Below are 22037 nucleotides of genomic sequence, written 5' to 3' on the forward strand. Positions count from 1 at the left end.
GGCTGCTCATACACTCATCCACCACCTCTGCTTGCTTGCATGGATTCATGTGACCCTGATTGGGGGGGGGGGCGGGTGCGAAATAGGTGCTGCACCTTGCCCAAGGCTAGCAAAAGGAAGCAGCACCTTACACCTCCTTTGGTAGAGATGTATCTCCATTCCTCCACCCAAATTATATGTATTATCATATTCTACCTTGAGATTCATTTTCTTACAGGCATTTACAGGAAAATAATGAAATATAATAGAATTTATGAAAAACTGTGCATAAACAAAAATGGGAACATTGTGCAAATGAATAAGGAAATACTGATAGCATGCATTGTAGAGTCCTTGAAATTGAATCTGGAGGTGGTGAAATCTGTTTAGAGTTGAAGTGAGTGAAATTATTCACGTGGTTTGGAGCCTGACGGATGAAGGGTAGTGTGGGACCCAAGGCTCCTGTACCTCATCTACTGGATGATAGGAGCAAGAAGAGATCATAGACTGGATGGTGGGGGCCTTGATGATGGACACTGCTTTCTTGAGACAGTGCTCCTTGTAAATGTACTTAATGGTGGGGAGGGCTTTGCCTGCGATGGATTGGGCTGTATAGACAAGACAATGAGAAAAACATATCACATGCTTGCCTTTGAGTTTAAGACTTCATGTTGTCATAAACTTTGGTTAGTGTTGAAGTGAGGAGGTTCCCACACCACCAGGTTCAGGAACAGCTATTATGCTTCAACCATCAGCTCCTAACCACGTGAATAACTTCACTCACCTCAACTCTAAACAGATTCCTCAACCTACAGACTCAATTTCAAGGACTCTACAACTTGCGTTCTCAGTATTATTGATTTGTTAATTTGAACAATGTGTCAGTCTTTGTTTATAAGATAAAATTTTATTTATCCTGAAGGAAATTATTATTGCAAGATTGCTCAGTCAGAAATATATACCTTAAAATACAAAATGTTCAGTAAAAAGTAATAGTGCAAAATACAGACGTGCAACAAAACCATGTACTTCTATACTTAAGGAGGAGGAGTTGTAGAGTCTTACAGCAACAGGGAGAAAGGATCTCCTGTGGCGTTCAGTGGTGCACCTCAGTGGAATCAGCCTGTTACTAAAGGTGCTCCTCCGTTTGTCCAGTACATCATGGAGGTGGTGAGAGGGATTGTCCATAATGCTTTGTAGCTTCTACAGCATTTTCCTCTCAGACGCAACCACCAGGGAATTCAGTTCCACCCCCAGAACAGAACCAGAATTAGCTCTCATCCCACTGCCCCAGCAGACTATAGCGTAGAATGGAATGCTGGCCACCAGTGAGTTGTAGAACATCTGCAGCATAGTACTGCAGACGTTGAATGACTGGAGCCTCCTCAGGAAGTACAGTCAGCTCTGTCCCTTCTTGTACAGAGCCCCTGTATTTTTAGTCCAGTCCAGCTTATTGTTTAGGTGAGTTCCCAGGTATTTCTAGTCCCGGATGACTTCCACATCCGTTCCCTTGGTGGAGATGGGAATGCGAAGTGTTTTCACTTTCCTGAAGTCCACCACCAACTCCTTTGTCTTAATGATGCAGGTGATTCAGCCCACACCACTCAGCAAAGTTGTCCACCACGCTTCTGTACTCAGCCTCTACACCCCGGCTGATACAGCCCATGACTGCTGAATCGTCTGAAAACCTCTGCAGGTGGCAGGACTCTGAGCTGTATCTGAAGTCCGAGGTGTAGACAGTGAACAGGAAGGGGTATAGAACAGTCATGCACCTGTGCTGCTAACCACAGTATCTGATGCACAGCTCTGCAATCTCACATACTGTGGCCGTCTGGACCGGTAGTCTGTAATCCAGGACACTAGTGAAGCATCCACCTGCATCTCCATGAGCTTACTCCCTAGTAAAGAACATGATTCTCACAGTGCTGTCTGTCTCATCGAGATGTGTGTAAGCCTGTTGAAGCAGGAAGGTAATGGCATCCTCAACTCCAATATGTTGTTGGTAAGCAAACTGCAGGGGTTCTGTGCTGGATTTACGATGGTCGGAAGGTGTGTCAGGCCAGTCTTTCTAATGACTTCATAACATGTGAAGTCAATGCCACTGTAGTCACTGGTCGTGGTGGGACATGTCTTCTTGGATATTGGAACTAGGCAGTATGTTTTCCACAGCACAGGGACCCTCTCCAGGGTCAGGCTCAGGCTCAGGCTCAGATTAAAGATGGATTGAAAGACTGCACCCAGCTGAATAGCACATATCTTGAGTACCCTTAGCGCTGATGCTGTCCGGTCGAACAGGTGAGGTCTGCTGAGCTCTCTTCTCAGTGACAGCCCATGTGTCTGTGGTTGTTGGGTCTCCAGTGTCCTTGGAGAGAGACAGAGGGCGAGGGATGAGAGGGGAGGAGTTGGGGGTGGATGGGTTGTAGAGGGTAAACAGTAGCCTCCTCATCAAACCTGTTGAAAAAACAGTTAGTCCTGACGAAGGGTCTCGGCCTGAAACGTCAACTGCACCTCTTCCTACAGATGCTGCCTGGCCTGCTGCGTTCACCAGCAACTTTGATGTGTGTTGCTTGAAAAAACAGTTTAACTTGTTGATCCCATCCTGGTCCCCTTCAATCACCTGCTCTCTGGTCTTTCTGTACCCTGAAGATCGTTTTCATACCACTCCACACATCCTTTGTATTGTTCTGCTGTAGTTTCCTCTCCAGCTTCCCCCTGTTGCAGTTATGTATAGTTTTTAATTGATTATATTGTATTACTTTATTTTCCTGTAAATGCTTGCAAGAAAGTGAATCTCAAGGTAGGATATGATTTTATATATATATATATATATATATATATATATATATATATATATATACACACTTTAATAGTAAATTTGCCTTGACCGTTACTATCTGTATTGTGATTTTCTGGAACCTGTGTGTCACCACACTATAGGATTAAGCCAGAGAGTGCAGAAGGGACTTGCATGGATATTAACAGGAGTAGAGTGTTTGGGTTCTCAGGAGAGGTTGGATATATTAGGTCTGTTTTCCCTGGAGTGAAGGCAATTGACAGGTAACATGGATATGAAATTATGTGAAGGAAACCTCAGGTCAATAGTCAGTGTCTGTTTCCCATGCTGTGTGAGTCTAAGCTAGAGAGTACAGGCTTAAGGTGATAGGGAGGTGTTTTAAGGAGATTTGGAGTGCATTTTTTACATAGAGGAGTTGGTACCTGGAATAAGCTGTTAGAAGAAATGAAGGAGGCAGGAATGGTAACATTCACAAAGCATTGTCATTGGTTCATGAATGACTATGGAGGAATGCTGCCGACTTGCGCAGTCCAGGCTGTGAGAGTAGATGTTGAGGAATGCACTGAAGCTTACTGGGGAAGGTTCTTCTGCCACTGGAGAGGGAGGAGTCGGATTGGGTGAGGAATTATTGTAGTAGTGTACCACCCGAGAGGGCCACATGAATGGCAACGGTCCTATTGGTTTTAAGGAGTATAACAGAACAGAATTGAAAACATTGATTATAAATGTAAGAATGATTTATAAATGTGTGAATGTTAGCCGGAGGCCTCAGCGGTGCGGCTTTCAGATTCCGAAGCTAAGCTTCCACACGCGACACTTCTGCACTCTGAGAACGAGTGAACCAACACTGGGAAGTATTAATTTTGTGTGTTCTCATGCATGGTTCAGTTGTGTGGAGATCCCTCTGTGTAACATGGTCTCTATCTCTTTCGCCATAGCTGTATGGCAGACTGTACCGTGTGGTTGAACCCAAGCGTCTCCGGCTGAATGCTGCCTTGGCGCAACTGGCAGAGAAGCAGGCATCTCTCGCTGAGGCACAGGCAAAGTTAAAGGAGGTGTGTGCGTTTGTGTTCTGCTTTGTTAATTCTCTGTTACAACCAACGAGAATCAGGCAAAAACTCCTTTCAGCACATCCACCTTCTTCACCAGCTGTCACACACAGCCAATCACTCTTTTGCAATGCAACACACAAAGGAGCTGGAGGAACTCAGCAGGTCAGGTAGCATCTATAGAGGGAAATGGACAGTTCATCAGGACAGCACTACTTTTGTTGTTTTTTGTGCACAAGATTCAAGTTTATTTATCACATATCCGTCAAAACATACAGTGAAATGTGTTGTTTGCTTTAACAATCAACACAAGGTTTGGGGTGCCACAGTAGCTCAGTAGTTAGTGCGACACTATTACAGCTTGGGGTGGCAGAGTTCAGAGTTCAAATCCAGCACTATCTGTAAGGAGTTTGTACTTTCTCCCCATATCCCTGTGAATTCCTCCCATTTTTCAAAGATGTACCAGATAGTATCTCCGTAAATTGTTCTGGGATTAGGCTGGGGTTAAGTGGGTGGGTTGCCGGGCAGTGCGGCTCACGGGGCTGGAAGGATCTGTTCTGTGTTGTATCTTTTAATAAAATAATATGTGCTGGGAACAGCCTGCTAGTGTCGCCACATGTTCCAGTGCCAAGATGGCATGCCCACAATGCTCACAGAACACAAAGCAACAACAGCAAAACAAGCCCGGTTCTTCCCACCCACTTGTATACACAGTCCTTTGGACAAGGTGTGTTTGGCCTCGAGCAGACTCGTGGATTCGCAGATGTTGGAGTCTAACTTCTCCAGAGAACGCACAGACCGGGGCGTCTGCAGACCTCCAGACTTCTGATCGACATTTGGGCTTCGATCCTTGGTCTTATTTGATTCCCTCTTGAAAGTTCCTATTGAATCTGCTCCCACTGCTCTTTCAGATATTGTGCTCCTGATCAAAACAGCTCACTGTGTCTAATTACAATGACAGACCAAGTTAAAAATACATGCTGCTTTTTTCTAATATGCTACTGTTCTGTGTTAACTGCATCGGTGACAGGCAGCCCAAACCAGCCAAAGCTTTATTCCTTTGTGTCCACCACAATATCTCCTTCCCTTTATAGGCCACAGGAAATGAGAGAGCTTCAAGGTGAACTGCAGGGCAGCACGGTAGAGGTTTAGGTAATGCTTTATAGAGCCAACAATCAGAATTGGAGGTTGGCTCCGACTGCAGTCTGTAAGTTTTTACATTCTCCCTGTGTCTGTGTGGGTTTCCTCCCACATTCTAAAGGTGTGTGGGTTGGGGTTAGTGAGTTGTGGCCATGCTGTGTTGGTGATGGAAGCCTGGCGACCCTTGTGGGCTGCCCCCAGCACACCCTCAGTTACTTGTTAACACAATCGATGCATGTCACTGTATGTTTCAATGGATGTGTGATAAATAAAACTAATCATAAAAAAAACTGCAACTCCTCCTGTGGGTGGGCGGTGACATGGAGAGCAATAGCAATAAGGCCTGTTTCTGGTTCGATGGTAGATGAGTTTATCGTCACATGCAGCAGAGTGCAGTGAAATTCCTTTGCCTGCATGAAGTTCATTGAATAAAGAGCACACAGAGCAAATGCAGATAGAAGCACAGAACAGCTGCACAGTCTCAAGTAGGGCAAGAAGAAATGCTCCAGTGACAATAATGGGAGAGTTGAAGTGAAGGGTGCGAGTACCTAGCAGCACTACCAGGAAGGAGACATGAGAGAGGTTTTGTTCCCATTCCCATTTTGACACGTCTATCCACGGCCTCCTCTACCGTAAAGATGAAGCCACACTCAGGTTGGAGGAACAACGCCTTATATTCCGTCTGGGTAGCCTCCAACCTGATGGCATGAACACTGACTTCTCAAACTTCTGCTAATGCCTCACCTCCCCCTTGTACCCCATCCGTTATTTATTTATATACACACATTCTTTATCTCTCTCTCTCCTTTTTCTCCCTCTGTCCCTCTCACTATATCCCTTGCCCATCCTCTGGGGTTCCCCCCCTCCCCCGTTTTCTTCTCCCCGGACCTCCTGTCCCATGATCCTCTCATATCCCTTTTGCCAATCACCTGTCCAGCTCTTGGCTCCATCCCTCCCCCTCCTGTCTTCTCCTATCATTTTGGATCTCCCCCTCCCATTTTCAAATCTCTTACTAGCTCTTCCTTCAGTTAGTCCTGACGAAGGGTCTCGGCCCGAAACGTCGACTGTACCTCTTCCTAGAGATGCTGCCTGGCCTGCTGCGTTCACCAGCAACTTTGATGTGTGTTGCAAGAGAGAGGTGGTTGTTTTTAGTGAGTATTTCTCCTCCTTTTTTGCAGGTTGCCGAGAAGTTGGAAATGTTGAAGAAGCAGTATGATGAGAAACTGGCTCAGAAAGAGGAACTGCGCAAAAGGTCAGAGGAGATGGAAATCAAACTGGACCGGGCCGCCAAGCTGCTGTTGGGGCTTGCTGCAGAGAAAGTACGCTGGGAGGAAACTGTGAAGGTGAGGAGACCGTGAACCAGGGGTCACCATCTGTGGCTTGCCCTCTCAAAAGGAGAGAGAAGATTCTTTTCCACCCAGAAGACACTGAATCTGAAGTTCTCCCAAAGAGAGAGCAGTGGAGATTCAGTCACTGAGTACATTCAGAGTCACATTCATATCCACACATGCACTCACACCCACACCCATCAAAACATACAGTGAAATACGTCATCATACACAAAATGCTGGAGGAACTCAGCAGGCCAGGCAGCATCTATGGAAAAAAGTACAGTCAATGTTTCGGGCCGAGACCCTTTAGCAGGACTGGAGTAAAAAGATAAGGAGTAAATTTAAAAGATGGGGGAAGGGCAAAGAGAAACGTAATGTGATAGGTGAAACCTGAAGGGGGAGGGATGAAGTAAAGAGTTGGGAAGTTGATTGGTGAAGGAGATACAGGGCTGGAGAAGGGGGAGTCTGATAGAAGAGGAAGAAAGAACGGGGGAGAAGCACCAGAGGGAGGAGATGGTAGACAAGGAGATAAGGTGAGAGGTGTAAAAGGGGATGGGGAATGGTGAAGTGGGGCATTACTGGAAGTTTGAGAAATCGATGTTCATGTCATCAGGTTGAGGATTGTGAGTGAACAGCCCTTTTCAAGTCAGCCACAAATTCTCAATTGGATTGGGGTCTAGACTCTTACTTGGTCACTTTAGGACATTAATTTTGTTGTTTTTAAGCTATTCCAGTTTAGCTTTGGATTTATGCGTGGGGGTCATTGTCTTGCTGGAAAACAAATTTTCTCCCAAGTTACAGTTCTCTTGTAGACTGCATCAGGTTTTCCTCTAGGGTTTCCCTGCATTTTGCTGCATTCATTTTCACCTCTACCTTCACAAGCCTTCCGGGACCTGCTGCAGTGAAGCATTCCCACAGCCACCGCCATGCTTCACGTAGGGGATGGTATGTTTTTGATGATGTGTGATGTTTAGCTTACGCCAAACATAGCATTAGTCTGATGGTCAAAATGCTCAATATTGGTTTCATCAGACCAGAGAGCCTTCTTCAAGCTGACTTCAGGGTCTCCCATATGCCTTCTGGCAAACTCTGGCCGAGATTTCATGTGAGTTTTTTTTTCAACAGTGGCTTTCTCTTTGCCACTCTCCCATAAAGCTGTGACTGGTGAAGCACCGGGGCAACAGTTGTTGTATGCATAGTCTCTCCCATCTCAGCCCTGAAGCTTGTAACTCCTCAAGAATTGTTATAGGTCTCTTGGTGGCTTCCCTCACTCATACCCTGCTTGCACGATCATTCAGTTTTTGAGGATGGCCTGCTTTAGGCAGATTTACAGCTGCACCATATTCTTTCCATTTCTTGATGATTGACTTGGCTGTACTCCAAGGGATATTCAGTGACTTGGCAATTTTCTTGTATCCATCTCCTGACTTGTACTTCTCAGTAACCTGTTCATAGAGTTGCTTGGAGTGTTCTTCTGTCTTCATGGTGAAGTTTTTGCCAGGGAACTGACTCACCAGCAGTTGGACCTTCCAGGTACAGGTGTGTCTTTACTACAATTAATTGCTTACATTCGATTTACTACCACCATTTCTGCACTGCTCCAAAGAGCGCTATATGAGGTCATTCTTACCCTTGGCCATTAGGCTGTATAATGAGCCAACTTATAGCCAGGGAAGTGATTGTCTTCTATATTTATACCTATGCACTTGTGATGCTACCTGCGACAATGTAATTTCCTCCGGGATCAATAGAGTATCTATCCCTCATTGAAGCACCTTGACTGCACACAGGTCCCCAAAAACAGATCTCCATTTAACTAATTATGTGACTTCTAAAACCAGCTGGCTGCACCAGGGATGATTTGGCATGCTATATTAAAGGGGGTGTGAACACTTGTGCATCAATTATTTTGTGTTTTATATTTGTAATTAATTTAGATTACTTTGTAGCGGTCTGTTTTCACTTTGACATGAAGTGTTTTTTTCTGTTAGTCAGTGTGAAAAATAGCCAAATTAAATCCATTGTGTTTTAGTGCTGGAAAACAATAAAACATTTAAACTTTCAAGAGGGGTGAATACTTTTTGTACATATCCTGCACCTTCCAAATTCCAGAATTCCAGCCACTGCTGCTCTGCCATCATCCCTACCAGTGTTCTTTTCCAATCAATTGTAGCCAGCTCCTCTCTCATGCCTCTAGTTCCCTTTACTCCACTGTAATACTGATACATCTGTCTTTGTCTTCTCCTTCTCAAATTGCAGGGTGAATGCTATCAGATTATGATCACCAGCCCCTAAGGGTTCCTTTACTGTAAACTCTGTCATCAATTTCTGTTCATTGCACAATACCCAATCCAGAATAGCTGATCCCCTAGTGGGCTCAACCAGGAGCTGCTCTGAAAAGCCATCTTGTAGGCACTCTAGAAATTCCCTCTCTTGGGATACAGCACCAATCTGATTTTCCCAATCTACCTGCATATTGAAATCCCTCATGACTATCGTAACATTGCCATTTTGGGATGCGTTCTCTACCTCCCATTATAAGTTGTAGACCACATTCTTTTTACTGTTTGGGGGTCTGTATACAACTCCCCTCAGGGTCTTTTTATCCGTGCATTTCCTTAGCTCTCCCCATAAAGATCCAACACCTTCCAATGCTATGCCTCCTCTTTCTAATGATTTCATTTCATTTTTTACCGACAAATCCACACCACCCCCTCTGCCTAACTGCCTATCCTCTTGATACAATATTTTTCTTTGGACGTTAAGCTCCCAGCTATAATTAAGATAGGACATAGAACAGTACAGCACAGCACAGGCCATTTAGCCCACAATATTGTCCTGATCCTTTAACCTACTCTAAGATCAATCTGACCCTTCCCTCCCACATAGCCCTCCTGGTTTTTATGGTTGATGTTTCATTTTATGAGTATCTTAAATGTCCCTAATGTCTTTGCTTCTAACACCACCCCCCACAGCCTGTTCCACACACCCACAACTCTCTGTGTAAAATAAAAACTATCCCTGACTTATTCCAGGAAAAGTCTCTGGCTGTCCACTCAATCTATGCCTCTTATCATTTTATAAATCGTTGTCACACCTCATCCTCCTTCACTGCAAAAAGAAACAATCTCACCCAACCTTTCCTTATAATCCAAGCAGCATCCTGGTAAATCACCTTCGCACCCTCTCGAAAGTGTCCACATCCTTCCTATAATGAGGTGACCAGAACTAAATACAATATCCCAAGCGTGGTCTAAGCAAAGTTTTATAGACCTGCAACATTATCTCATCTTGAACTCAGTCCCACCCCCCCCCGACAAATAAAGGGCAACACACCATACGCCTTCTTAACTAGCCTATCAACTTGCATGGCAACTTTGAGGGGTCTATGGACTTGGGTCTGAGGATCCCTCTGTTCCTCTAAGAACTGCTAAGAATCCTGCCAATAACCCAATACTCTGCCCTGAAGTCCCATCTTTCAAAGTGAATTACATCACATTTTAACAAGTTGAACTCCATCTGCCACAGTGTTCTGCTGTAACCTACAATACTCTCCACAACTTTACAACCTTTGTGCTGTCTGCAATCTTACTAACTCACCTTCAGCCTCCTCATTTATAAAAATCACAAAGAGCAGATCCTGTAGTAACCTGCAGTATATCTCTGGGGTCTAATCCCAGGGACTTATTTATCCTAACATTGTTCAAAAGTTCCAGAACATCATCTTTTCTAAACATCGACATGTTCCAGCATATCAGCCCGAAATTACACAGAGCTTTACGTTGTTCAAGATGCCTCTCATTGGTGAATACTGAAGCAAAGTATTCATTAAGACCACCCCACCTCCTCTGACTCCAGGCATGATTCCCCTATTATCCCTGATTGGCCCTACCCTCACTCTAGTCATCCACCTGTTCTTTATGTACATGTAGAAAGCCTTAAGTTTTTCCTTAATCTTCCTAGCCAAAGCCTTTTCATGGCACCTTCTAGCTGTCCTAAGTTCATCTCTTTTAACTCACTTTTGAAGCATCTAAACCCCAGAACATCCAACAGCCATTCTTGCCCTTGTGACGGCCAAGTCTCTGTAATGGCCACAATGTTGTAGTTCCATGTACTGACTTATGCTCTAAATTCATCACCCACATTCTTAACACATTAAAGTAAGTACATTTCAATCCATCCAGCTGACTACATTTATGCCCTATCCTTCCTCCTAGTCTCTACACATTGCATCTACCTCTACACCAACTTCCCCATCCTCAGATCTATCACTCTGGCTCCCATCCCACTGCCAAACTAGTTTACGTATTCCCCTACAGCTCTAACAAACCTGCCCCAAACATTGGTCCCTCTTGAGTTTAGGTGTAACCTTTTCCCTTTTGAACAGGTCATACCTTCTACAGAGCAAATCCCAATCATTCATAAATCTGAACCCTTTGCTTCCTGCATCAGCTCTTCAGCCACACATTTGCCTGCCTGATTCTTCTATTCTTACTCTCATGGGTCTGTGACACAGGCAGCAATCCAGAGATTAGGTCTCTATTAATTCTCCCCAGTTCCTGTCTAATATTCTCAAAATTTGCCCTGTTTCAATTCAATATTCTCCCACAAGTTCCATACTTATCCTGGTCTTTGTAGTTGAAATGACTGTTCTCCCACTGAAACCTCAGTCACCTGACCAGGCTCATTACCAAACATCAGGTCCATTACAGCCCCTCCTCTTGTTGGACTATCTACATATTGATTTAAGAAACCTTCCTGGATGTATCTAAAAAATTCTGTCCCATCTAAACATCTTGAAGTCAGAAATCCTAGTTTCTATTATAGAAGATGAAGTCTCCCATGAAAACAACCCTATTGTTTATACAGTTTTGCTTAATCTGCCTGCCTATCCCTATCTGTTCATCAGTGTCCTAGAGGCTGTTGGAGTGTTTGTAATATTACCCCATCAAAGATTGCAACCTTCCTATTTTTGAGTTCTGCTGATACAGACTCAATGGATGAGCTTTCCATTATGTCCATTCTAAGTACAGAATATTGTCCCTGATTAAGAGTGCAACCACACCCCCCAACTTTTACCTCCTCCTCTATCTTTTCTAAAACATAGAAACCCTGGGACATTAAGCATCCATTCCTGTCCTCCTCTCAACCAAGTCTCCATTATGATTGCAACATCATAGTTCCATGTACTGATCTGTTACCCATAATACTCCAAGCATTAAAACAGACCCACTTCAAACCTTGTCTATTGCAACACGCACAAAACGCTGAGGGACTCAGCAGGTCAGACAGTATCTATGGAGAGGCCGGGAGCCTTCATCAGGAATGGAAAAGAAACCAGAATAAGACGGTGGGAACCGAAGGAGTACAAGCTGACAAATGATGGGTAAGGCCATCTTCTAATTCTGGCTTCTTCCCCCTTCCTTTCCAGACCTGAAGAAGGGTTTCAGCCTGAAATATCACCTGTTCATTCCTTTCCATAGGTGTCACCTGACCTGCTGAGTTCCTCCAGCATTTTGTCTGTGTGCTTCACAGAACCTCCTGTGTTTACCATTACATATGTCTATTATATGTTCTTACTGGCCACGACATCCACTTTCTCTCAACTGCTCTACTTTCTTTTGAGGTCCCATGCCCCTGCCAAACCAGTTTAACTCCAATTCCAAACAGCATGCCACCCGGCCACTGTAGATGAGTGTTACTGGGAGTTTGCAACCTTCTCCACCTGATTGCACTCTCAGCAGCCAAGGTCCAAACCGCAAGGGGAACGAAACTGCCCGGTGTGTGATGTGTTGCTTGTGCATTCCAGCATCAGTGGGTGTCCGTGCACATCATCAGCAGCTCAGCCTCTGAGTCGTGTATACAGGGGCAAAAAGAGGGAGCCTGAGTATGTAAAACTAAATGTTGCATTACTATAGAATTTAAACCTTTCATGGTAGCAGAGTGGTTAGTGTAACACTGTTACAGTGACAGTCAGTTCCCACCTTTGTCTGTAAGGTTCTCCCTGTGACTGCATGGATTTCCTCCAGGCACACCAGTTTCCTCCCACATTCCAAAGGCATTTGGTTAAGGTTAGTTGCATTATGACGTTCTATGTTGGTGCCTGAAGCACAGCAACACTTGCAGGCTGCCTTCAGCCTATCCTCAGTCTATGTTGGTTGTGGAAATTAACAACGCACTTCACTCTGTTTTGATGAAAATGTGACAAAGAAAACTAATCTTTCTCCTATCTCTTCCAGTTGCTAATGCTGAATGACTGATTTGCGTTGAGAAATATAATCATCTCATTTCCTCCAAAAAAAATAGGGAAATAGAAATTGGCAAGAGGCCTGGAAACGTTGTACATATCAGTCAGGAGAAGCTCTCCACACAGCAAACCTCACACCTCAGCATCTCCACTGATTGTGAACTGCCTTATCAACAGCTTCACCTCTGTGCTTGGCTCCTAAAGCTGTTTCTCTGCTCTGTGTCAGGGCCTGGATTCAGACATGGGCTACCTGGTTGGCGACTGTCTCCTGGCCTCAGCTTTCCTCTCCTACATGGGTCCGTTCCTGTCCAACTACCGCGACGAGATCGTCACTGACATCTGGATGAAGGAGGTGAGTGCCAGATCTCCACTCCCTCCTCCATTAAAGCTGGCATCATGGCTAGTGTAACACTTTACAGCATGAGCAATAACTGATTACCGTTCAATTTCTGCCCGTGACCATGTGTGTGTCCTCCCTACGCCGGTTTCCTCCCACAGTCCAAAGATGTACATGTGAGAGATAAAGGCTCATCTGATCTTCATCTGATCTCATCTTTGTAGCTTACAGTTCACCCAGAATCAAGGTGAGGTTTTTATTCTCCATCACACCATCATAGAGATCAATGTAATGCTCCCCCCCCCCCACACACACACACACATGGCCCTTCAGTTTTCTATCATCCATGTATCTATCTAAGAGTCTGTTAAGTGTTCCTAATGTATCTGCCTCTACCACCACCACTGGCACCCATGACTCTCTGTGTAAAAAAACAAACTACCTCTGCCATCCCTACTATACATTCCTGCAATCACCTGAAAATTATGTCCTCTCATATTAGCCATCTTTGTCCTTGGGAGTCTCCAGATATCCACTTAATCCATGCCTCACTTGAATTTCTGGAATGAACATCATCTGTCATTTCTCAGCCCAGCTGTGCATCCTGTCGACAACCTTCTACACAGTCCACAGCACCACAACCTTCGTGTCATCTTCAAACTTACTAACCCCTGCAAGTCATTAATAAAAATCACAAACAGCAGAGGTTCCACAATAGCAGAACACCACTAGTCACAGACCTCCAAGCAGAATATGCTCCATGTACAATCATCCTCTGCCTCCTATGGGCAAATTAGTTCGGAATCCACACAGCCAAGTTTTCCTGGATCCCATTCCTCCCGACTTTCTGAATGATCCCACCATGGGGAACCTTATCAAATACCCTATTAAAATCCATATACATCACATCCATGGCTGTACCTTCATTAATATGCTTTGTCACATGCTCAAAGAATTCAGTCAGGCTCATGAGGTATGATCTGCACTTCACGAAGCCGAGCTGACTATCCCTAATTTAACTGTCCTTCTCCAAGTGCTCATTAAATCCTGTCTCTAAGCTCCTCTCCAATAATTTGCCTACCATTGAAGGTAAAACTCACTGGTCTATAATTCCCAGGGTTATCCTTACGTTTCTGAGAGGGAGTTGAGTTACAGTCACATTTTCTGAATGACTTTGTCCACAGGTGAACGTGCGCACTGTCCCATACTCACCCGAATTTGCCTTTGCAAACTTTCTCTCGAACCCAACGACCGTGCGAGACTGGAACATTCAGGGACTGCCAACGGATGCCTTCTCCACGGAGAATGGAGTTATCGTAACCAGGGGCAACAGGTATATTGGAGCAGAGAGAAATATTCAGGGCACTGGGACCAGCCCAGCTCGAAGTGTTCATCTGGAACCATAGCAAAGCAGTAACAGTGTGCTCAAGGGCCCGTTTAATGACATATTGTTCAGAGCTTCAGAGAGTTTAGTGGACAGCACAGAAGAACATGACTTAACTCATGCTGTCTCACCTTGAAAGTATTTAATGGGAGGGTGTAGACTCTGCACTGTAAAGGGAGCTTGTCACTTTCTAGCCCAGAGGAAAGGTCATGCCGCTGTGATCGGGCACAGCCGGCAGAGTCCTGATGACAGGTCTTGGACATCTCTCCATACCCACATTCCTGAGCCATAACGCCATGAACAGCAGACGTGTCCACTTCTATCTCCTACTTAAACTCTTAGAGAAAAGGACTGTGCAGGTGGGCCCACTGTTTCTGCATCCACTGAGTAATACTCTTGGAGTATTGAGTTAATTTCTGGTCACCTTATTATAGAAAGGCTATGGAAGCTTTAGAGAGGATGCAGAGGAGATTTACAGGATGCTGCCTGGATTAGAAAGCATGTCTTATGAAGAAAGGTTGATTAAACTAAGGTTTTTCTCTTTTGAGTGAAGGAGGATGAGATGTAACTTGACAGAGGTGTACAAGATGATTAGAGGCATAGATCAAGTGGATAGACGGAGATGTTTTCCCAGGTCGGAAATGGCTTACATGAGGGGACATAATTTTAAGGTGATTAGAACAAAGTATAGGGGGAGCAAAGTGGTGTGTGTGTGGAACATTCTTCCAGGGGTGATAGTAGAGACAGATACTTTAGGGATATTTAAGTCTCTTATATAGGCACATGGATGATAGAAAAATGGAGGGCTATGTAGGAGGGGAGGGTTAAATGGTCAGCACAATATCATGGGCCGAAGGGCCTGTACTGTTCTATATTTCATGCTCTTCATTATTTGACCCTAACCTATCTCTCCTTGTCCAGTCTGCCCACGTCTTTGGGGATTTCTGTCATGCCCTTCACCATTTTGTGCCTTTCATGTTTCTCACAGATTCCCAGACTCTGTACACCATTATCCCCATCTGGGAAGGTCTTGGGTCCTCTGATCCTCTGGAATTACAACCTCACCATTTCTCCTCCACCAACACTTCCAACTGCACAGCAGGACTCATTTTCCATCCCTGCAACTTTGTAAAAATCCAAGATAAAGGTCCTAGAGTGAGTCCCAGCTTGGCCTGTCCCTTCCTTGGTTATGTGGGGAGGAATGAGCAGACAGACAGACAGAGATTCAAGCACCTGCCATCAGAGTTTAGAACATTACAGCACACAAACAGGCCCTTTGGCCCATCTAGTCCATGCTGAACTGTTATTCTGCCTAGTCCAATCAACCTACACCTGGATCAGAGCTCTCCATCCCCCTTCCATGCATGTACTTATCCAAACTAACAAATGTTATAGTTAAACCCACATCTAGCACTTCCACTGACAGCTCATTCCTCTCTTGCACCAGCCTCTGAGTGAAGAAATTCCCTCCAGGTTCCCCATTAACTCTTTTCATCCTTAACCCACGACGTCTAGTTGTCATCCCACCCAACCTCAGTGGTAAAAGTCTGCTTGCATTTAGCCCTCATAATTTTGAAAAGCTTTATCAAATCTCCCCTCATTCTCCAATGCTCCACAGAATAAAGTTCTAACCTATTCAACTTTCCCCTATAGCAAACATGATATAACTCTTGTGTGTCTTTACTCTTTCTAATCAGTGATATCCCTGCCCAAAGGTTGTTTGATGGAACAGTGTAGAGGAAACACTGTTATGTGACTAATTTCTGCTGTGTTTCTATTTGATGGTAGCCTGGGAAATAATTTCCCCGTATCTTAAGGTTCTATCCTGGGGACTGGAATTGAAGTGAGTGGCCACATATGAGGTTGTGATTATAACACACAGTTACATCTACAGGAGATGCCCCCTTCTCATCAAGGAGGAGGTTACAGGAGCCTGAAGAGAGACACTCAATGTTTTAGGATCAGATTCTTCCTGTTCGCTATCTGAATGGACAATGAACCTATGTACACTACCTCCAGTTTTTTGCTCTCTTTTTACACTAATTATTTAATTTTTAAGATATATTTCTTATTGTAATCTATAGTTTTTTATTATGATGTATTGCAATGTACTGCTGCCATAAAACAACAAATTCCACAACGAATGCCGGTGATAATGAACGTGATTCTGATTCTAAAAGCACAGGAAGTGAGTGGGTAACTCTGCTTTCCACAGGTGGCCCCTCATGGTCGACCCACAGGGACAAGCGCTAAAGTGGATCAAGAACATGGAACATTCCAAGGTATGAGGCTGAGCTAATGGCCCACAGCACCAGCAATAATCCAGGAGCTCGTGGGATGGAGACTGCTGCTGCAGCTCGGGCTGTTCCAGAGTTTGGGTTCAATTCTGGCATCGTCCGTAAGGAGTTTGTACCTTCTCCCCGTGAACCACGTGCCTTTCCTCCCACAGTCCAAAGACGTACTGGTTAATAGGTTGATTGGTCATTGTAAATTGTCCTGTGATTAGGTTCGGGTTAAATCGGTGGGATGCTGGGCAGTGTGCCTCTTTGGGTTGGAAGGGCCTGTTCTGTGCTGTATCTCTAAATAAAAAAAATTATATAAAACTAAATAAAGATGCCATTATCACAAGGGGCATGGTAACACAGTGGTAGTGTAGTGCTATTACTGTATGATCAGGGTTCAATTCCTGTGCTGTCCATAAGGAATTCGTACATACAGTGAAATACATTGTTTGCTCCAACAACAAACACGGTCCACGGATGTGCTGTAGAAACCAACCGTTGTCACCGTGCCCCTGGTGTCAGTGTAACATGGGGCCACAATTTACTCACCCTAACCTGTACATCTTTGGAATGTGAAGATGAAGCACCTGGAGGAAACACACGTGGTTACGGAAGAACGTACAGACAGCGGTGGAACTGAACCCTTGTCACTAGTGCTGTAAAGTGTTAGTGACAATTGCGTAGACAGAGATCAAGGTATACTACCTCATACATTCGATGATTTGAGGAGGAGAATTTCACTACTGGACTCACTGAAACAACCGGATGGGAGGACCCCCGGCTCTGTATTAGACTCCAGAGCTGAGTGCAGGGATATTATGGAGGGGATACACCACCATCTGCTGGCTGCACTGGGGACTGCAGCTCCAACACCGAACTGACATCATCGCTCACAAAATGCTGGAGGAACTCAGCAGGCCAGGCAACATCTATGGAGGAGAGTACACTCGATGTTTTGGGCTGAGACCCTTCAGCAGGACTGGAGAAAAAAGATGAAGAGTCTGAGTTAGAAGGTGGCGGGGGTCAGGGGGGAGGGAGAGGCACAAGGTGATCAGTGAAATCGGAGGGGGTGGTGGTAAAGTAAAGAGCTGGGAAATTGAATGGTGAAAGAGATACAGGTCTGGAGAAGGGGAGTCTAAAAGAAGAGAATAGAAGGCCATGGAAGAAAGAAAAAGGGGGAGGAACACAAGAAGGAGGCAGTGGAGATGCAAGGAGATAAGGTGAGTGAGGGAAAGCGGAATGGGGAATAGAGGGGGTGGAGTTAGGTGGGCATTACCGGAAGTTCGAGAAATCGATATTCGTGTCATCAGGTTGGAGGCTACCCAGACGGGATATAAGGTGCTGTTCTTTCAACCTGAGTGTGGCCTCATTGTGACAGTAGGGGAGGCCGTGGACTGACATGTCGGAATGAGAATGGGAAGTGGAATTAAAATGGGCGACCACTGGGAGATCCTGCTTTTTCTGGCAAATTGATTTATCAAACTTTCAGTAATGCCCCCCCCCTCAATTTCCCATCCTGCTTCCCCTCTCTCACCTTATCTCCTTACCTGCCCATTGCATCCCTCTGGTGCTCCTCTCCCTTTTTCTTTCTTCCATGGCCTTCTGTCCTCTCCTATTAGATTCCGCCTTCTCTTTCACTAATCAACTTCCCAGCTCTTTACTTCACCCCCCTCCCAGTTTCACCTATCACCTTGTGTTTCTTCCTCCCCTCCCTCCACCTTCACAGTCTGACACCTCATCTTTTCTCTCCAGTCCTGCTGAAGGGTCTATGGAAATGTCGACAGTACTCTTTTCCATAGATGCTGCCTGGCCTGCTGAGCTCTTCCAGCATTTTGTGTGTTGCTTGGATTTCCAGCATCTGCAGATTTTCTCTTGTTAGTAACATTATTGCTGTCTGCTCCACCTTCCATGTTCACCTGTGCAGTCTCTCAGGATTTTGTTCTGAGAGGAAAGCACCTCCACCTCCCACAATCTTTCCAGAACACCTCAGCTCTGAGAACACTCTAATAGAAGAAAATACCCTTTAAAATGATTAGCTTTACTTGTCACATCTAATCGAAGTATACAGTGAAATGTGTCATTTCCATCAATGGCCAACACAGTCTGAGGGTATACTGGATGCAGATCACAAGTATGGCCGTGTTTCCCTCACCAACATTGCGTGCCCACATCCTACCTGCATGTCTTTGGAATGTGGAAGGAAACGGGAGACCCAGAGGAAACACACGAGGTCACAAGGAGGATGTGCTGGGGCAGCTCACAGTGTCACCATATGTTCTAGTGACAATATAGCATGCCCACAGTGTCACCATGTGTTCTGGTGCCAATGTAGCATGCCCACAGTCTCATCATGTGTTCTGGTGCCAACATAGCATGCCCACAGTGTCACCATGTGTTCTGGTGCCAATGTAGCATGCCCACAGTCTCATCATGTGTTCTGGTGCCAACATAGCATGCCCACAGTGTCACCATGTGTTCTGGTGCCAATATAGCATGCCCACGGTGTCACCATGTGTTCTGGTGCCAATATAGCCTGCCCACGGTGCTCAGCAGAGCTACATACAACACGACAAGCAACACAACAACAGCAAAACAAGCCCCTCACTGATCCCACCCAAACACGTGGACACACTGGCCTGCAGTCTTCGACTATTGGGCTATAACCTCCAGACTTTTAGCCAGTGGGTGGTGAATCTGTGGAATTTATTGCCATGGATAGCTATGGAGGCCAAGTCATTAGGTACATTTAAAGCAGAAATAAATAGGTTCTTGATTAGTAAGGGCATTAAAGGCTAAGGGAGAAAGCAGAATAATGAGTTTGTGAGGGATAATGAATCAGACTTGGGGGAATGATGGAGCAGATTCGACGGACCAAATGGCCTGATTATGCTCCTTTGTCTTATGGTCCTATCAGATGCCTCAAACTAACTTGTGGCCTTCTCTACAGGGACTGAAAATAATTGACTTCCAGATGAGCGACTATATGCAAGTGCTGGAGAGCGGAGTGCAGTTTGGTTCCCCCATCCTCCTGCAGAATGTCCATGAAGAACTGGACCCTTCGCTTGGCCCCATTCTCAACAAATCTGTCACCAAAGCAGGTGGGCACAGCTGCCTGTCTCTGAGGAGTCAACCCTGGCTATGGGAGCACTGACGGGGGTCAGGACTGAGGGAGCTCTCCCCTACTAGAGGGGCAGGACTGAGGGAGCTCTCCCTACTAGAGGGGCAGGACTGAGGGAGCTCTCCCTACTAGAGGGGCAGGACTGAGGGAGCTCTCCCCTACTAGAGGGGCAGGACTGAGGGAGCTCTCCCCTACCAGAGAGTAGATCTGAGGGAGCAAAGGACAGCATTGAGGGAGCACAGTTCTACCAGAGGGGCAGTACTGAGGGGTACTCCCTATTGAAGGGGCAGGACTGAAAGAGCACTCCCCTACTTGAGAGGTAGGACTAAGAGAGCACTGGGGGGCAAGACTGATTGAGCACTGCCCTGCTGGAGGAGTGGGATTGAGGGAGCACTGCCCTAACAGAGGGACTGTACTGAGGGAGCTCTGACCTGCTGGAGGAGTGGGACTGAGGGAGCTCTGACCTGCTGGAGGAGTGGGACTGAGAGAGCTATGCCCCACTGGAGGGGAATTACTCCTGGTGCCTCAGCCTAATAGAAATCATTCTGCTGGAAGCAGTTAAATGGCAATGATCACCTCATGTCTCGGGAGCATAACCTGTGTTTCCTGCTGCACTCCCCATGTACTCCAGGATGTCCTGAAAGTATGGGAGCCCCTGGTAAAATGCCCATTGTTCAGACTCTGACACAACCTGCTCCTGAGCAGGGTCTACAAAGTAAATAAGGGGAAATCAATGTGGGATAGTTGGGTACGATGATTAGAGCAGTACCTTCTATGAAAGACCAAGGATGATGTCCAGGTGGGTCTTGCACACCCTCTTAATGCAGCCCAACTCAGAGTCAGCTTTATGTGTCACAGTGCATGGAAACATACAGTGAAATACATTGATTGCTTTAACAACTAACACACCTGATGATATGCTGGAGGCCGCCAGCGTGGCCACATGTTCCAGCACCAACATAGCATGTGCAGCACGTTGAACAGAACGACAGTCACAGTTATACAAGCCCCTCATACAGATAGACACGCCTCCAACCCCATGACAGGCTCTTGGATTTGCAGACATCAGGATTTCATCTTTAGGCTTGGCCCCAGGATACCGATCACAGGTTTGACCTTACGGACTCATGTAGACCTCTGGTTGACACTTCGGCTGGTGTTTACATTTTTTGCATAGGTGGCCGCCTGCTGCTGAAACTGGGGGACAAAGAGATCGAGTACAATCCCGACTTTCGATTTTACATCACCACCAAGTTGTCAAATCCGCACTACCCTCCTGAGATCTCCAGCACCACCACCATCGTAAACTTTGCAGTCAAACTCCAGGTTGGTCAGTAGCCAAGAAGAGGGAAGGACAAGGCAGAGGGATGGCTCAGTAGAGTGTGAGGCCAGGGAGGGTTGGTACAGTAGCACAGAGGTTAACACATTGCTTTACAATGCCAATGATCACCAATTGTGTTTGAGACCTGGCGAAGGGTCTCCAGCAAAAATGCTGACTATTTATTACTCTCCGTTGATGCTGTTTGATCTGGTGAGTTCCTCCAGCATTTTGTGTGTGTTGCTGTGGATTTTTCAGCATATGCAGAATCTCTTGTGCTTTCGACGCTCACCTCTGTCTGGGTTTCCACCCACATTCCAAAAACATGTGCTGCTCTGGATTTTCAGCATCTGGAAAATCTCTCGTGTTTTCCCTTCCAACAACAACATAGAATGCCCATTAGGGTTAGTAAGTTAAGGCATGCTATGTTGGTGTCAAAAGGGAAAATGGAGATTTTGTAGATGCTGAAAACCCAGAGCAACACACGCAAAATGCATGCAAACCCCTTATGGACAGTGATGGGAATGTTACCTTGATCCGCTGATCATTGGTGTTGTAAAGCATTATACTAGCCACTGCACTGCTGTGCCATGCTGATCTGGAGATGGATTAGAGGGAGAATGGACATGGATCGTGGAGGGGAGAGTAAATGGGGTTTGGGAATACTGGTACTGCTGGTTCAGCCACAACTTCTTTAACTTTATTCACCATATATATTTGCATGTAGTATTAGGAATTTGCTGTCTGTTGGTCAGGGTGTGACATACAACAAATAACAACAATCAACAATGATAAAGATTATATGAATATAAAGTTAAAGCATGGACATCAGAATCAAGTTTAATATCACGGGCACATGTCATTAATTTAAATAGGTAGTGCAAAAATAGGAATAAAAAGTAGTGAGAGAGTGTCCATGAGTTCAATGCCCATTCAGAAATCGGATGGCAGAGGGGAAGAAGCTGTTCCTAAATCATTGAGTGTGTGCCTGCTGGCTTCTGTGCCTCCTTCCTAACTGTACAATGAGAGGAGGGCATGTCCTGGGTGATGGTGGTCAT

General features: G+C 45.5%; 1 protein-coding gene across 1 annotated transcript in view; it reads left to right on the forward strand.

The window, feature by feature from the left end:
* dnah2 (dynein, axonemal, heavy chain 2) overlaps positions 1 to 22037 on the forward strand; it is a 609335-nt gene that overhangs the window by 447928 nt on the left and 139370 nt on the right. Inside the window, exons 65-71 of the mRNA XM_072258532.1 lie at positions 3712 to 3828; positions 6141 to 6305; positions 12767 to 12892; positions 14062 to 14210; positions 16477 to 16543; positions 19491 to 19641; positions 20839 to 20987. Of these exons, the coding sequence (XP_072114633.1) occupies positions 3712 to 3828; positions 6141 to 6305; positions 12767 to 12892; positions 14062 to 14210; positions 16477 to 16543; positions 19491 to 19641; positions 20839 to 20987 (924 nt within the window). The remainder of the gene's footprint in view (positions 1 to 3711; positions 3829 to 6140; positions 6306 to 12766; positions 12893 to 14061; positions 14211 to 16476; positions 16544 to 19490; positions 19642 to 20838; positions 20988 to 22037) is intronic.

The sequence above is a fragment of the Mobula birostris genome, chromosome 5, assembly GCF_030028105.1.
Source record: "Mobula birostris isolate sMobBir1 chromosome 5, sMobBir1.hap1, whole genome shotgun sequence".
In the NCBI taxonomy this organism is placed as follows: Eukaryota; Metazoa; Chordata; class Chondrichthyes; order Myliobatiformes; family Myliobatidae; genus Mobula; species Mobula birostris.